The sequence below is a fragment of the Oncorhynchus masou genome, chromosome 6 (genome assembly GCF_036934945.1).
Source record: "Oncorhynchus masou masou isolate Uvic2021 chromosome 6, UVic_Omas_1.1, whole genome shotgun sequence".
NCBI lineage: Eukaryota > Metazoa > Chordata > Actinopteri > Salmoniformes > Salmonidae > Oncorhynchus > Oncorhynchus masou.
The window spans coordinates 33,122,708-33,136,236 of NC_088217.1; the positions used below are offsets into that span (position 1 = coordinate 33,122,708).

At 44.5% G+C, this 13,529-nt stretch overlaps 1 protein-coding gene across 5 annotated transcripts in view; it reads right to left on the bottom strand.

Annotated features, from left to right (window-relative positions):
- The window catches only part of LOC135541922 (FYVE, RhoGEF and PH domain-containing protein 5-like), a 45,531-nt gene extending 32,550 nt beyond the window's left edge, over positions 1 to 12,981 (bottom strand). For all 5 annotated transcript variants that reach the window (XM_064968429.1, XM_064968426.1, XM_064968428.1 and 2 more), the window contains exons 1-2: positions 12,744 to 12,981; positions 5,874 to 8,649 (exon numbers count right to left, since the gene is read on the bottom strand). In XM_064968429.1, coding sequence (XP_064824501.1) covers positions 5,874 to 8,649; positions 12,744 to 12,753 — 2,786 coding nt within the window. In that variant the 5' untranslated portion in view covers positions 12,754 to 12,981. The remainder of the gene's footprint in view (positions 1 to 5,873; positions 8,650 to 12,743) is intronic.
- Between the last annotated feature and the right edge of the window lie 548 nt (positions 12,982 to 13,529).

The window sequence follows — 13,529 nt, forward strand, 5'->3', positions numbered from 1 at the left end:
ATTTTGGTCGCCAGTGGTACAGTGTTTCCTCTGACACATTGGTGCAGCTGGCTTCCTGGTTAAGCGTGCAGTGTGTCAGGAAGCAGTGCGGCTTGACAGGGTCGTGTTTCGTATATTTGACTGTGATATGTCCCATCCAGCCATCTTAAGATCAATGGACTAAGTCGCTCTGGATAAGAGTCAATGTTTATATAAAGATGTCATATTACTGTATTGATTAATAATAATACAAATAATACTAATATTGATGTGACAAATGTATCATTTCTATAGTTCTCTCACACACACACAGTGCAATACCATAACTTTTTGGTTGGTAAACTGAAATCTGGCAGATGGAGAGAGGGAGAGAGAGAGAGAGAGAGGGGAGAGGAGAGAGAGAGAGAGAGAGAGAGAGAGAGAGAGAGAGAGAGAGAGAGAGAGAGAGAGAGAGAGAGAGAGAGAGAGAAAGAGAGTAGTGACCTCATCAAAGATATTGCTAAACCAAAGTACATTTACAGGGAGTCATTATGAAACTGGAATTCATCGGATGGACAGTGGATCAGATCCATAAAAGACAAAACTCTAATTGTTAGACAGATAAAATATTATAAAACATAAAAAAAAACATTCTTCAGATTAATATGAAGTCCAGAGACAGAGTGAGACACAGTTGTCTTCAGCTGGTGTCCATTTCCAAACCAACACAGAGAGATCTGGTAACGCGTCTTTATAGGAAATTAAGAGGAACATGTCAGATCAATGGAAAGGAGTATTAATCAACCCCAGAGTGATCTCTCATAGGCCACGGTGTCGCCAGTTGATGAATGGCTCATAATAACTCAAAGGCTCTTAGAGAAACAAATTAAAAACCATTTGTTCAGGAAGAGAACAATGACGGTGTTAGAGTAATGTTTCAAGATTCTATCTGCCCACTCCAACGCACTGTATGTATGCCGTTTCAATCATTAATGTCTTTATCTACAGACCACAACATGAACTCTTATCTTCATGCAGCTTTTTCATTGATATAAAGTCTATAAAGTTGTTTCAATACACTGAGTGCACAAAACATTAGGAACACCTGCTCTTTTGATGACATAGACTGACCAGGTGAATCCAGGTGAAAGCTATGATCCCTTATTGATGTCACCTGTTAAATCCACTTTAAAGAAGGATATTTCAACATTAGACAAATGAGACCTGGATAGTGCAGGTGTGCCATTGCGAGGGTGAATGAGCAAGACAAAAGATTTAAGTGCCTTTTAACGGGTTATGGTAGTAGGTGCCAAGGCACCGGTTTTAGTGTGTCAAGAACTGCAACACTGCTGAGTTTTTCACACAACAGTTTCCTGTGCGCATCAAGAATGGTCCACTACCCAGAGGACATCCAGCCAACTTGACACAACTGTGGGAAGCATTGGAGTCAACATGGGCCAGCATCCCTGTGGAACTCCCTGTGCCCCTACGAATTGAGGCAGTTCTGAGGGCAAAAGGGGGTGCAACTCAATATTAGGAAGGTGTTCCTACTGTTTTTTACACAGTGTATTTCAGTTTCCTCCACATAATTTGAGCAGTCCTACTCTCCTCTCTCCATAAAGCTTTATCTGTGAGATATATGACGCAAATGAATTGCACTCAACCGTCTGAGTTGACTTTATATGCCTCCATGTTAAAATACTGCTGTAATAATAGCAAAGCTACAGTATGTGGAGGACCATCAGAAGTATGGATAGCATGAATGTGAAATGATGACAATAGATAGACAATAGATTCAGCGTGTGGAGAGACCAATAAACCTTCTGTAGTGCCTCCAGCGACACAGCCATACCCAGGCCATGGGATAGGATGGTACATGCTGACAGATGTACTTCTGCTGGGAGCCTGGGTGGATAAGGTAATGGATAAGGTAATGGATAAGGTAATGATTGAGGCTCAGTGGGGAGAGTGCGTTAATGCTCTAATGACAACACATCCGTGAGTTAGCAGCGTGGCAGACCCTGGTGCTTCTTATTGCTGTGACAGTGTGAATGCTGTGCTTCACTGCATGCTCCAATGGGTTTAACACCACTGAAATATCATTTCCCACCAAAACCACTTCTTAATCTCAGCATGTTACAACTTCCGCACTCTGGCAACACAAGGCAATAGCATCCCAGTCTCTGCAGAATTTGTGCTATGCTGTTTTAGGACAGCCGAAGGCTAAATCTACAGTGGCAAATTACAAAAGGAGTTAAACAATTATTCTTACCCGCTTCCCCAGGCTCTTTGTGAGCCTATTTGTTCCTTCTTCTGATAGTGGGAGGGTGAGTGGACACCGCTCAATGACCTTAAATATACTGAAGGATTTGGTTTATTGGATAGTAAGTATTCTACAGTGGCTAAAATAGTGAAAATACATGTATAGAAGACTGGGGTACAAATCATGTTCAGTGCTGTGCTGTTAATGCTATCACAAGAGGTGTAACACGGTGCTGGACTGTTTCTGCATTAAACACCACAAACAACTCAAGACAACCACATATTGGCTTAAGCAGACTGGCACCAAGGCTACTGGAGGTGTTAGGTCACCCTACTGTTACATCTCAACTTGGTGCACGCCAGTTGAGGTACAGTACTGTATGTACTGTGAGCCCTGTAAAGTCCTCCACCCCCTCTCTTGTCCGGCATTTTGCATAAATAGGGAAGTGGGCGCTCAAAGGCAGTATGATTCCTCCCACGGATGACCTGACAATGACCTCACAGGTTCCACACCCAGGCCTTCCTCCAGCCAACACCTAGCCTACAAACAGAACCCCTGAGCACTGCTGACCAACCTCCACCCAACACCTACAGACAGAGCCCCGGACCACTGCTGACCAACCTCCACCCAACACCTACAGACAGAGCCCCGGACCACTGCTGACCAACCTCCAACCAACACCTACAGACAGAGTCCCGGACCACTGCTGACCAACCTCCACCCAACACCTACAGACAGAACCCCTGACCACTGCTGACCAACCTCCACCCAACACCTACAGACAGAGTCCCGGACCACTGCTGACCAACCTCCACCCAACACCTACAGACAGAGCCCCTGACCACTGCTGACCAACCTCCACCCAACACCTACAGACAGAGCCCCTGACCACTGCTGACCAACCTCCACCCAACACCTACAGACAGAGCCCCGGACCACTGCTGACCAACCTCCACCCAACACCTACAGACAGAGTCCCGGACCACTGCTGACCAACCTTCACCCAACACCTACAGACAGAGCCCCGGACCACTGCTGACCAACCTCCACCCAACACCTACAGACAGAGTCCCGGACCACTGCTGACCAACCTCCACCCAACACCTACAGACAGAGCCCCGGACCACTGCTGACCAACCTCCACCCAACACCTACAGACAGAGTCCCGGACCACTGCTGACCAACCTCCACCCAACACCTACAGACAGAGCCCCTGACCACTGCTGACCAACCTCCACCCAACACCTACAGACAGAGCCCCTGACCACTGCTGACCAACCTCCTGCAGAAACTACAGTCTGATCCTTCTGACCATTACAAACTGATCAACAGCCAAATAGTCTGCTATGCACAATAAAGACAGTCAACATGTGCAGTCTAAACCCACATCAGTTCAAATGTTAGAGTAAAATACAGTAAGACGTGTGGTTGGTACAGGCAGTGGATCTCTGACCCTTTATTTGCAAACAATTTCATTTCAAATGTCTTAGTGCCAATGTATAATTTTAATGTGAACTGAACATCATTTGGATGTTGATGATGCAACAACATGCAACAGCATCACCAATTCAGAGGATTCCCAGAGTCCTGTGTATCAACACACCCTTATGATTACCTCCCATGCACCTCCAGAAAAATAAACGTGGCTACTATACTGAGGGCAACACATCATAGAGCACACAGAATACTGAGATTGCATCTCCCAATCCTGTTTCTGATTGGCTGGAGGGAAGAGGGATGACTCCAAAATGCGCTGACAATTAATCATCTGGGGTGGTCTGTATAATAAGGGTGCAGTACTGTGGGGGTGCAGGGAGGGGGGGGGTAGTAATCTCATCCCAGCACTGGAGATCATCCCCGCAAAAACCATAACAGGAGAATACTCTGCATTTCACACAGTTCACTTCACTATGGACTCAGCTTGTCCAACAAAACAGAATCCCTTGTCCACTGTCCAGCCCCACCAAACCATGGGACTCGTAGGTAGGGAGAGTTGGGTAAGTTGAAAAGATAATTTCATTCAGCATCACTCCGTCAAAAGAAATATAGTATTCTTTCTAACAAATATACCTACATATATTTCAGGATGTTGTGTATCCCTGGAAATAATCAGAATTCAAGTAAACATTACTGTTTTGAAAACATAGCTTGTCCAAATAAAGGGTATGGGGTAAGTTAAGCAGCGATACAGGGTAAGTTAAGCAGCGGTACAGGGTAAGTTAAGCAGTGGTACAGGGTAAGTTAAGCAGCGGTACAAGGTAAGTTAAGCAGTGGTACAGGGTAAGTTAAGCAGCGATACAGGGTAAGTTAAGCAGCGGTACAGGGTAAGTTAAGCAGCGGTACAGGGTAAGTTAAGCCGCGGTACAGGGTAAGTTAAGCCGCGGTACAGGGTAAGTTAAGCAGCGGTACAGGGTAAGTTAAGCAGCGGTACAGGGTAAGTTAGCGGTACAGGGTAAGTTACAGGGTAAGTTAAGCAGCGATACAGGGTAAGTTAAGCAGCGGTACAGGGTAAGTTACAGGGTAAGTTAAGCAGCGGTACAGAGTAAGTTAAGCAGCAGTACAGGGTAAGTTAAGCCACCTACAAATTTCTGTACCGAACAAAATATTACCACTACCTTTTTAAAACCATGTCTATCTTGATTTCCCAAATACAATTCAACACAATCACAATCGCTTTTTTGTCTTATAATCATTTTAAGCATCTTTTAACACAGGCTTAACATCTAAGAAATACTTTGTACTTTTTTCAAACACTTTTAATATAGGCCAGGCCCTATTGTTACCTCATATCCCAACAATAAAGCCTTGCATATTACGCCTATGAAGAAAACACTTCAGTTTTCTCAACTTGCTATTGGCTCAACCATTGGCTCAACTTACCTCAAGGCAAAGAATGTTTACCATATTAGCCCATGCTAAGTTTAGGACCTCATATTGAAGCTTAAAGAGTGATGTATAGAACAATATTAAAAAGATCAAATCAAATGTTTTTGGTCACATACACATATTTAGCAGATGTTAATGCAGGTGTAGCGAAATGCTTTTGTTCCTACAGTAGCTCCAACAACGCAGTTGGAGCTAGGTTTAGACACAAGCATCATGAAACCTCAACACAATAAATTAATTTGAATCTTCTTTTTTACCGAACTTGCTTACCACTTTTTCCATGTGGTTTCCTCCTTCACAGACTACATGAAATGATGACCTCTTCCAAAATATTTGGTCAAATGATACATAGTGTGTAGGGTTTCCAACAAACAAGGGTGGCCCAAACTACCCATTTGGCTCAATTTACCCCACTCTCCCCTACCGTATCCCTTAGGTAGCCATCCAAGGCAGAAAAACTATGAACTGCCCAAATTAATTGTTATGTCCGTTCCTGAATGATTTATTCACTCCTACAGATGTAGAATCTTAATTTGAGCCAGTTTACTAAAGCAATAAATGTGAATTATTATGTGGATTATAATTAATGGAAATCTTTGCAGAGGTTGATACATGTTTCCTAAGGGAAAATCAAGTCAGAACTACAAGTTTAAAATTTTGCACACACACATGCATACACACACCAATAACACACAAGGCCAAACTATACAACTTAAAATCCAAGTCAGTAGTGAAGCTCAAGGTATAAACAAAAATGTCCCCATACCTTTCAGGCTCCTGCTCAGACGATTGAGCATTTCTCTCATACCCAGGGAAGCTACTCATATCCACATAACCATCTGTGTCATTGGCAGAAGACAGCGCCCGACTCGGATGATCAAAAAACTCTGCAAAGGTCCCCGGTCGTACAGGCCTCCGAGAGGGGATCTGGATGTTCTCATAGTCGGAGTTGAGAGTCTGGGCGGGGATATTCTCGTAGTCTGATGTGTCAGCGTTGGGGAAGGAGATGGAGCGGGGTTTAGTCAGGGGGAGGGGGGTGAAGGGGGCGAGAGTGCGATCCTCGAAGGACTCTACCCGGGCCACGCTGCGGTTGAGGAAAGCCACAGAACCCCTTTTTCTTTTCCCGTCCTTATAGAACAGAAAGGTGGATGGGGACTCTGGAGAGAGCTGGGGCTTACTGACTGTCCAGGACTTGAGCTGCGGGGAGCCGCCTGTGCTGCGCCTGTCTGAATCAAGGACCCTGGCAGGGCCGTGGTGGCTGGACTCAGAGGAGGACCTGGAGGAGGACACGTTGACATCCACCAGCAGCTTGCTCTCCGTCTTTCTCCTGAATTTCAACATCAGGAAGTGCTTGAAGGAGGACTTCTTCTTCTTCCGCCTGTCTGGGGAGTCTCCCTCGATGAACAGGGACGGAGAACTTTTGGTGATGGGCTTCTTGGTGATGTAGGCCAGCTCGAAGGGAGGAGGGATGTCCACCATTGATGTAGGGGTGGACAGGCCGCTGGAGGGCAGGGGGCTTCGCTGGGAGAAGCTTCCAGAAGAGCCCGTGACACACGGCAGAGAGAGGCTGTCCTCCCTCCTCTCCCCCGGGGAACCCTGGCCCTCCCTGTACACACTTAGGGGCAGGTCACGTCCCTTCATGGAGAACGAGCGGGGGTACAGGAGAAAGCGATGTGGTTTGGATGAGCTCTTGGCCCGGGTTGAGTTTAACATGGGGCTGCTGCTCAATGCGGGTCCCCTCCGGTCCAATCCCACCTCGCAGTTGTTCTGAACATGGAACTCTGAGCCCGCCTCCTCAGGGACAGTCTCAGGTACATAACCAGGCACTTTCCCCGACAGTGACCGGGACCTGGTGACAATGGACTTCCTGTCAAAAGGCAGGAAATTCTCCCCCTCTGAGTCCAGGCCGGCCTCTTCGTAGACATGCTCATCACTGAGGTTCTCTTCTGTGTCTGTTGTCTCATCCAGGTAGGGAATGATGTGGCCCTCTAGGTCCTCCTCATCCCTGAACACATCAGAGTCATCTGGGGAGCGCAGCTGGCTGTCAGAGTACAACAAGACCTGGGAGGTCTCTGTGTCCGCTGGCACAGAGATGGACAGCAGCCTGAAACGGGGCTGGTTGTTACTCTGGTTAAAGAAAGCCTCCACCGTCTGGAATCCAGGCATCCTTCTCTGACATGGACCTGTCATGTTCTCCCTGTCATCATTATCATCATCATCTATCTCAACGTAGTCCTCAGAGGAGACACACTCAATCTTCCCCATGTCGTCAGAGTCATCACACAGCGAGTCATTGTCACCTATGGCTGAATACTTACTGGGTTCCATGGTTTCTGTGGTGGCCAGTGAAGATTCCTCCGGAGTGCTCTCACTTTCTGCCAATCTGTGAACTTTGCCCTCTGTGGGGCTCTGCTCTGGGTTCACGATGTCCTCAGTTGAGATGTAATAAGGCTCCAGGCTGGGGTCAGCTGCTTCTTCCTCTGTCTCAAAGAGTTGATTTGCTTTATGGTGGCTTAGTTGGCACTCACCTCCTTCCATTTTGTACTGAATAGTCATGGGGTCTTCGTCAATGATGGAAAATGGTTGGTACCTTTCTACTCTCTCATTTGAGGGACCAATTACATTATTTCCATCGTCCTCCTGTAGGACATTGTGAGGACTACCAGGGTTAGGTAAGGATTCCTCTGCTTCCTCCTCATCCTCCTTGAAGAATGAAGGCTCTTGGGTAACAAGGTCATCTTTGTTGTCTTTGATGAGAGCTATGGGTTCCTCAGAAAGAGATTCTGTTACTTCGTCTGCTGTGCTATCAGCTGCTTCTTTTTCTTCCTCTCTTCGGCACTCCACCTCCTGCTCCCTCTCCTCCTCTACATCCCTCTTCTCTTTCCCAGGCCCAGTTTCACAGGGGTAGCATGCTGACTCCTCCTCCTCAATGCTGGTTATGGAGAGGTTGCACACTGAGAGGCCATCTTTGTCGGCCAGCGCCTCGCCTGCATAGCTGCCCTCAGCGTCGATGTCATCATTGATGTACGAATCGATCATCTCCACCGTGTCCTCTGAGTCAATTGTGAATCCAGCATTACTGACCGTCAGCATTTCCAAAGAATCCACCTCCTCTGTTTGAACCCTGTCAGTTAAACTCCAGTCCTCCTCTTCCTCCTGCATCATCTTTTCCTCCTGTTCCCTCTGCTCTTCATACCCATTCTCGTTGACCCCTGAACTGAGAGTGTCTGAAGAATACTGAGTTTCCACTGGCTCCCCCTCTAGCCCCTCCCCTCCACTCAGAGAGTCCTCTGGCTCGTTCTCCTGGTCCAGCTCCTCGTCTGAGGGCAGCAGGTCCCTGTTGGCGCACCCCTCCTGGCTGTTGTTGGAGAACAGGGAAGAGTCACGCCCCTCAATGTCATGTGGTACTTTGGGTTTGGGGGCAATGGGAGGTTTGGGGCCCCTGGCTGAGGAGCAGGGCCGGGACATGAGTGGGGATGGCAGCTTGAAGGAGAGGTGACTCACAAGCTTTGGTTTAGGAGCAAGAGGAGGCTTCTTAAAATCTGAAAACAAAACAAAAGAGATCATCATTAGTGACTTCAGAAATGTAATATTCAAAACATACAGGGGAGGAATCGTGAGGTTAGCGATCTGCACAAAAAAAAACGATTAACTAGGAGTTCAAAGAACAATGCATATAGCGTCAGAAGAGATTTCAATGCTGTAGGCTATCTTTACAACAACTTTCATTATACTAGCTCATATCATTATGAAAAGCATTGCCTAAGTTATTTCTAACTATCTTTGTACCATGATAGCCTTCAAACAGATAGGTAACCTGGGAAGGGTATTAAAAGTGGACACTTTTCTTAGAGGGACAAAAGTTACAACACAAAAGGATTTATTAAAGGATTTCCCCCAAGTCACTTCCTGCGATTCACTGGAGAGAAGCCCCTCTCAGACTGTTTCTGCTCTTTTGAAGGTGTGAGTATCAAAGGACAAAACAACAAAAGATAACACATGACAGCACAACTGGTCAAACATGACCTCGACAGATCAATCAACTACATGATCTCCATCCCTTGAGGAAAACAGAAACCCTAGCTGGACCATGAAGAACCAATCAGATTCTCCATAAAGTTGCAATGTGACATGCATCATAGGCTGTGCATCATAGCCCAATTCTGATATTCTTTTCACTAATTGGTCTAATACCATTAACAACCTTGTCATAAATCCATAATGGCATTATCAAAAGAATATCTGGTGTCAATAAAATCCTCATCACTCGTGCTTAGAAATGCATATTATACTAGATATATTAGATATACACTATATATACAAACGTATGTGGACACCCCTTCAAATTATGGGATTTGGCTATTTGAGCCACAATGTTGCCGACAGGTGTATAAATTCGTGCACACAGCCATGCAAACTCCATAGACAAACATTGACAGTAGGAATGGCCCATACTGAAGAGCTCAGTGACTTTCAACGTGGCACAGTCATAGTATTCCACCTTTCCAACAACTCAGTTTGTAACATTTCTGCCCTACTAGAGCTGCCCCAGTCATCTGTAAGTGCTTTTATTGTGAAGTGGAAACATCTTGGAGCAACAACGGCTCAGCCGCGAGGTGGTAGGCCACAGAAGCTCACAGAACGGGGCCGCTGAGCACTGAAGCACATAGCGCATAAAAGTGATCTGTCCTCGGTTGGAACACTCACTACCGAGTTCCAAACTGCCTCTGGAAGCAAAGTCAGCACAAGAACTGTCCGTCGGGAGCTTCATGAAATGGGTTTCCATGGCCGAGCAGCCGCATACAAGCCTAAGATCACCATGCGCAACGCGAAGCTCGCCGCCATTGGACTCTGGAGCAGTGGAAACGTGTTCTCTGGAGTGATGCATCACACTTCAGCATCTGGCAGTCCGACGCACAAATCTGGTTTTGGCGGATGCCAGGAGAACACTACCTGCCAGAATCCATAGTACCAACTGTCAAGTTTGGTGGAGGAGGAATAATGGTCTGGGGTTGTTTTTCATGGTTCGGGCTAGTCCCCTTAGTTCCAGTGAAGGGAATTCTTAATGCTACAGCATACATTCTAAACAATTCTGTGCTTCCAAATTTGTGGCAACAGTTTGGGGAAGGCCTTTTCTTGTTTTAGCATGACAATGCCCCTGTGCACAAAGCGAGGTCCATACAGAAATGGTTTGTCGAGATCGGTGTGGAAGAACTTGACTGGCCTGCACAGAGACCTGACCTCAACCCCATCGAACACCTTTGGGTTGAATTGGAACACCGACTGCGAGCCAAGCCTAATTGCCCAACATCAGTGGCCAACCTCACTAATGCTCTTGTGGTGGAATGGAAGCATGTCCCCGCAGCAATGTTCAAACATCTAGTGGAATGCCTTCCAGAAAAGTGTAGGCTGTTATAGCAGCAAAGGGGGGACCAACTTCATATTAATGTCCATGATTTTGGAATGAGATGTTTGACGAGCAGATTTCCACATACTTTTGGTCATGTAGCTTATTTTTAGACTATCAACAGCAATTTCCCTCAACACTGCATCACAGATAACTACTACATTGTAGGTTTTCAGTCTCAAATATACACTACAGACCTAGTAACTGTTTCACACTTGGGACTTCAATGGTTGAAATAATATGATTGGAATTGCATGATCAATTCTATATCTAAGCAACAATTTGCTCTCTATTAGGCTTGCCACCAATGGCTATAGGCTATCCCAGTCTGTGGCATTATGATCCCAGGTCTTGTCAACTTCCACCAATTATTGTAGTCTACACAAATCAGTAAGCAAAATAATGTTGAGAAGACTTCCAAAAGATGTTTAAAATAGATATTTTCTGGATGTTGAAAAAACATACTTTCCGTGTGTTAAAATCATGTTGAAAAGATGTCATTACAGACATTGCAATAACGTATTTTATGGAAATTGAAAATAGGTCTTTTTAAGAATTTTGCTTATTGATTCTATGGCCAAATATCAACAGTACATTAATTCTCAATTAAGTTAGCGTTATATCACAATAATCATTTGTACAACTATTTTATATAGGAAAGTGGGCCAAACTGAAGATTGCAACATAGAATATTTATTATTACTCCCATCTGTCACATGCACTTATGTTAGCTTTTTCAAAAGTTTTAAATCTGGCAGCAATGATACATAAAGTAGTCCAATTTACAGAATAAACCAACAGACAACTTCAGCTACAATGAGATTTATTTCTTGCTATGACTGTGATATGTTGTTGTTTATCTACATTAGTTGAATGCACTGACTGTAAGTCTGCTAAATGACCAAAATGTGAAACAAACCCGTGCACAGCATGTTGGGTGCTATTCTAATGAGCTCCGCCCCCAAACAAGTACACAATTTGGTTGGCCCAAACCAGACTAGATCTGAGCGAATCATAGACATCTAGGCTATGTTTTACAAGTTTGTACAGTACAGTACAGTAGAGTACAGTACAGTAGAGCACAGTACTGTACAGTAGTTTTATTCAGAGAGTAGTGTAGAGTAGAGTACAGTAGAGTACAGGAAAGTACAGATTAATTCAGTATAGTAGAGTTTCATTCAGCAGAGTATAGTGCAGTACAGTTTAGTAGAGTTGAGTAAAGTAGGGTACAATACATTATACTGTACAATATACTGTACAATACTGGAGCTGGGCGGTATACCGCATTTTACTATATACTATATACAGGTATTGATGCACAGACCAGTTTGGGTTTCTATAGTATTTCAATGTTTGGTTTGTTAACCCTCCTATTATGTTGCGGTTCAATTTGACCCATTTCCACTTTTGAGTTACTAGTTAACCTCTCTTTATGTCCATGAAATTAAATAACTTTTCCTCGTGTAGGGTCATGAACTTAACTTCAAAATGTGGACACGCTGATGTGTAGATTTTGTATACAAACATGATGTGGGTCATTTTGACCTGTGGACTTTCATGTGTATAGGTATTTGCACAGGTCCAAAATAAACACGTCTTTGATGTATTTTGTTTTGACTGGTTCTGATTGCACGTTTATAATTATGTTTGGATGAAAAGGAGATTTCCCAAGCTTCTCCTTCTCAGTGTGAGAGCAGCAGATCTCTGACACAGACACTCAAAAATGTCAACAAATAGTTCTTAAATATCGTTTTTGAAATCAAATGTTCGTGTATTTCTTCTTTCCGAAAGGTCTGACAAGACAAAATATCGTTTCGGCTGTTTTTACATGATTCTTTGACTGTCTTGAGTGTGTTTAAACTGTGCAGGTGAATCTAATCCATACCACAATGGACATATTTTTTTTCCAGCGAAGCACAAGGGTTAAATGGTTACACCACTCAGACGTCTATGAATGTTCCAGATTTTTTGGGGGGGACACGACCAAAAATCTACTTGAAATCAAGGCCGCACCAAAAAATGACAGACGTTGGCGTTGGTCCATGCTTAGTGGGAAGTATGTCTCCCTACCTCCACAAGCAATCCCTTTCCCATTTTTTATATGGGTAGGACACACTCTTTTTTATAGGGACAAAACAAATCAGACAATCAGCGTTTTATTATGAACTGACCAAAACGTTGTCTAGACCTATATGATCTGTACATTTGTCCAAATTAAAGTGATCTTACCTGTGTTCATTTTCGTGAACCATCCGCGCGAACATCCGAACCGTTTATCATTTATCAATCCTTGTGAGAAAGCAACAACTCGTACATTCCATACAACAACACGTATCCCAAGAAACAGAAAGCAAGCTATTCAAAGACAAGCAAGGTCAAATAATAACTTTTGTTTTCTTATGTCGTTTTTATTTCGTCAAGTTACTTTACAGCTGTTGTGGTCCTCGCCTGGTGAAGCGCGCATTGTATGTGGAGAGAGGCGCGACTAAATTGATGCACGAGGGTTTGGCGTTGGGAGCTGAGCGCGGGAGGTGCTCCCCTGGCGTTTCCTGAGGAGGAAGCGCCTTTTTCCCTGTCAGGGACTGACTTGCCCTTAAAACAACACACATAGAGGTGGAAAAGTTGAACTTATTATTTAAATTGAGTAGCCTACTAATGAGAGTGGTTAATTTAAATAGAAAAGAATATGGCCATTGCATGAAAAGGCATACACAACGAGTATCTTTTATTTTTACATTCCAATTGCCAATATGGGTAGGCTACTGTAACCCAAGAACATTGTAAGACTCGTTGACCCAGAATGCATTGCCTTTTGGCCCTCATCAGACAGATAGCCTATGTTAAATGCATTGACAAACTGGAATTGACAACATGCATGATATAGAAACAACTGATGGATTTCATGTTGTCCAAGCTGATGATGTTTTGTGTGTTGAAAATGGATGGTTTTCTTTTCCACATGAGGCTATGTGATCATAGGCTCTGAGACATCCAGCTGAAAACAGAATGTGTGGG